The sequence below is a fragment of the Orycteropus afer genome, unplaced genomic scaffold, assembly GCF_000298275.1.
Source record: "Orycteropus afer afer isolate SDZICR_OR568_19922 unplaced genomic scaffold, OryAfe1.0 scaffold00422, whole genome shotgun sequence".
NCBI lineage: Eukaryota > Metazoa > Chordata > Mammalia > Tubulidentata > Orycteropodidae > Orycteropus > Orycteropus afer.
In genome coordinates this window covers 315,579-318,498 of record NW_006922009.1, presented here as the reverse complement: position 1 = coordinate 318,498, position 2,920 = coordinate 315,579, and the positions used below count along the sequence as shown (strand labels likewise).

At 31.8% G+C, this 2,920-nt stretch overlaps 1 protein-coding gene across 1 annotated transcript in view; it reads right to left on the bottom strand.

Annotated features, from left to right (window-relative positions):
• BBS9 (Bardet-Biedl syndrome 9) overlaps positions 1-2,920 on the bottom strand; it is a 784,410-nt gene that overhangs the window by 523,299 nt on the left and 258,191 nt on the right. The window contains 1 exon segment of the mRNA XM_007953988.1: positions 2,518-2,699. Within this exon segment, the coding sequence (XP_007952179.1) occupies positions 2,518-2,699 (182 nt within the window).

Below are 2,920 nucleotides of genomic sequence, written 5' to 3'. Positions count from 1 at the left end.
ATTGCATATTATATAGTTATCCCAGACATTATTCCCAATAGGGTGTTGATTTTTATTTCTATTCCCCATATCTTACTGTTCTCTGTGTGTATGTGTGTGTGTGGGTGTGTGTCTGTCTCTGTCTGCATGCCTCCTTCCCTCCCTCTCCCTCTCCCTCTCTCCTTGAAGATCCAGCTTTGTTGGAGTCTATCTCATCTCTGTACTCATTCCTTCATACCAACCCACACAGAGAACACAACCAACTGCCTAAATCACAAGGAAATTCTACCAGCAGATGTTGTTGACTACTGGTAACAAAACTGAAGCCAGGATTCACACTAATAGGTTAAATATGATAAACTGCAGTATCCATGAGTCATATAGAAATTATTACTATAATTTTATGCTTACAGCATGCATTCCTCATATAACTTAAACACAAAAAATTAGCTTCAAAAAACTTTTATTACAGTGGATAATATGCACCATGTGTACAACAAAACATACTCTTTAAATTGGCTTTAAATATTGCTGAGATTGTTGGTTTCAAAAAAAACTGTCAGTACTGAACATAACTGACAAAACCGTGAAATACACTTGCAAGTTAAAGCCACTGTACTAAAATAAGTGACATTGAAATGAATAATAAGGTCATCAAAAAGTTCAGAGTTTTAATCTCTCATAACCTTCTGCAGTGAAATAATTTGGTCCTTTTATATAATTTGCTGTTGTTGGGTGCAGTGCACTTGGCTCCAACTCATACCTGATGTATAACAGAAACACTGCCCAGTCCTGTGCCATCCTCAGGTATTTTCATTTAAAAAATGTACAGAGTTTTATTGGAGTACAGAATTCTAAATTTTTTTTCCATATTGGGAAATAAAATATTTTAAAAGCTTCTCTTTTTAAAAGATTTCTCTTTGTTTTTCAGAAATAAAACCAAATGATAGTGGTATGGAAGGGGCAGTGAACTTCAAACATTAACTGAAATGTGAGGTTATATAAATAATGAACTCTGCACCCAAGTCTGTGGATACCTCCCTAGCTTAATTACCAGTTATTTCAAGATACACATAAGGATCAAGATAATGACAAAAAAAAAAAACAGCTTAACCTTCTCACCCAAGGACATCACTGTGACCAACAAGAAATTACTTTTAGCTGTAAGTGATTTTCTAAGAAATTTTAAACACAATTAAGGGTTAATCAAAATACCATTAGCATATTGCTTATGGAAATGGAAAATTCTCAAGGCACAAAATGTGAAGTGAAAAGCCACATTAACTTTATTAATGAACTCTGCAAATTTCATGTTCATATATATATATATATATATATATATACATATACATACCCCTCTTTCCAAATTATATTCTCAAATGACAAAATTAGACTTTTAATTTCATTAATCCCCAAAACACTAGTATCAAAAATGTGAAAAACCTGTATATTATTATGTGACGAAACAAATTTTAACCATTCTCTAGTTGACATGGGGGTGATGGTATCAAACAGATTTTTAGTAACTGAAAATACTTAAACCTAACTTCACTAGTTTTCTTTCAAAACTTTCCAAAAGAAAGTGTGAAGCCAAAGCTTTATAATTTCATTTTAATATTCATATTTTTAAATATATTATTTAAATTTTTCAGGAACAAAGGAATAAAATCTTGGTAACAGACTGAAAAAATACATAAATCTAGTAAAGTGACTATTCAGGATGAAGACTGGCTATGTTGCTTTGGTTGGCTTTGATGCTGTGCTTCTTTTATTATTCCTACTTGTTTTAACATTTCTTTTATGAGAAAATAATCCATATTTTTTCTCATTAAAAAAATACTTTTACCTGACCCTGAAAAGGGAACATAAAGTAATGCTTTTCACATGTCCAAGTCAAACTGCAGGATTGGTGTTTTGTTTCTCCTTTTAATTTACAATAAAATTATACCCTTGTGAATCCCAAAGTAAGATAATATTGAGTTACTCAAAACTTAGGAACTGAAAATATCATCAGTCTCTGAGTCACTAGAAATCAGAACAACACAGACAATACTCCATTGGCACGGCTAATTAACCACATACATAAATTACATTGTTGTTGTTTACTAAACTGTAAATGACTACATTTTTAATAAATAATAACTCATGTATTGCTTTATATCTTTTTAGAAGAAGCAACTACAATTTTTTCAGGGGTATTAGACATTAACAAATGATCATTCTAAATATTAATGCTCTTCACAAGACCTAAAACTGCTACCAAAAGACATTTGTTCCTTTGTTTAAAGAGAAACAATAGGTAATGCTAATCCTAAAACACATCTTAAATAGCACATGTTTTTCAAAGCTATCACATACAAACTAAGCACAAAGACCTTGTGTGCTAATGATCAACATTATTTTTACAAATATGATTTTAATTAAGTCTAAGAAGAAAATTAACTATGTATAAAACATTATTCATATACAAGAAGACAATCTGAATTTTGCGATGGATACTTATAAAAATCAAATAATAGAAAGCTAGAAATGCAATACCTTGTGTTTTGTTAACATCTTTGATGATTTTCTGAAGTTCCTTGAATTCTACATCAAGTTCATCATAGCTCACTTCTCTAGATTCAACTTTTGGAGCTTGGAAAAGAGAAGGGTCAGTCCCCAGGTATGAACACTGCAAATGACCATCATCACTCAGAGTGACTATTACTCCTTTTAAATCACTACGTTAAGGAAGAGAAAATGAGATATAATTTAAACTTTAGGTGGATTTCGTCCAAACCAACTACATTTTTTTTTTTTATTGTGATTTGGGTGAAGATTTACACAGAAAATTCACTTTCCATACAGCAGTTCACATACACTTGGTCTCATGACATTGACCACAGTTTACCACAATGCAACAGCTCCCCTCCCACTTCCTCCCCATAGTTACCTCTTCCCA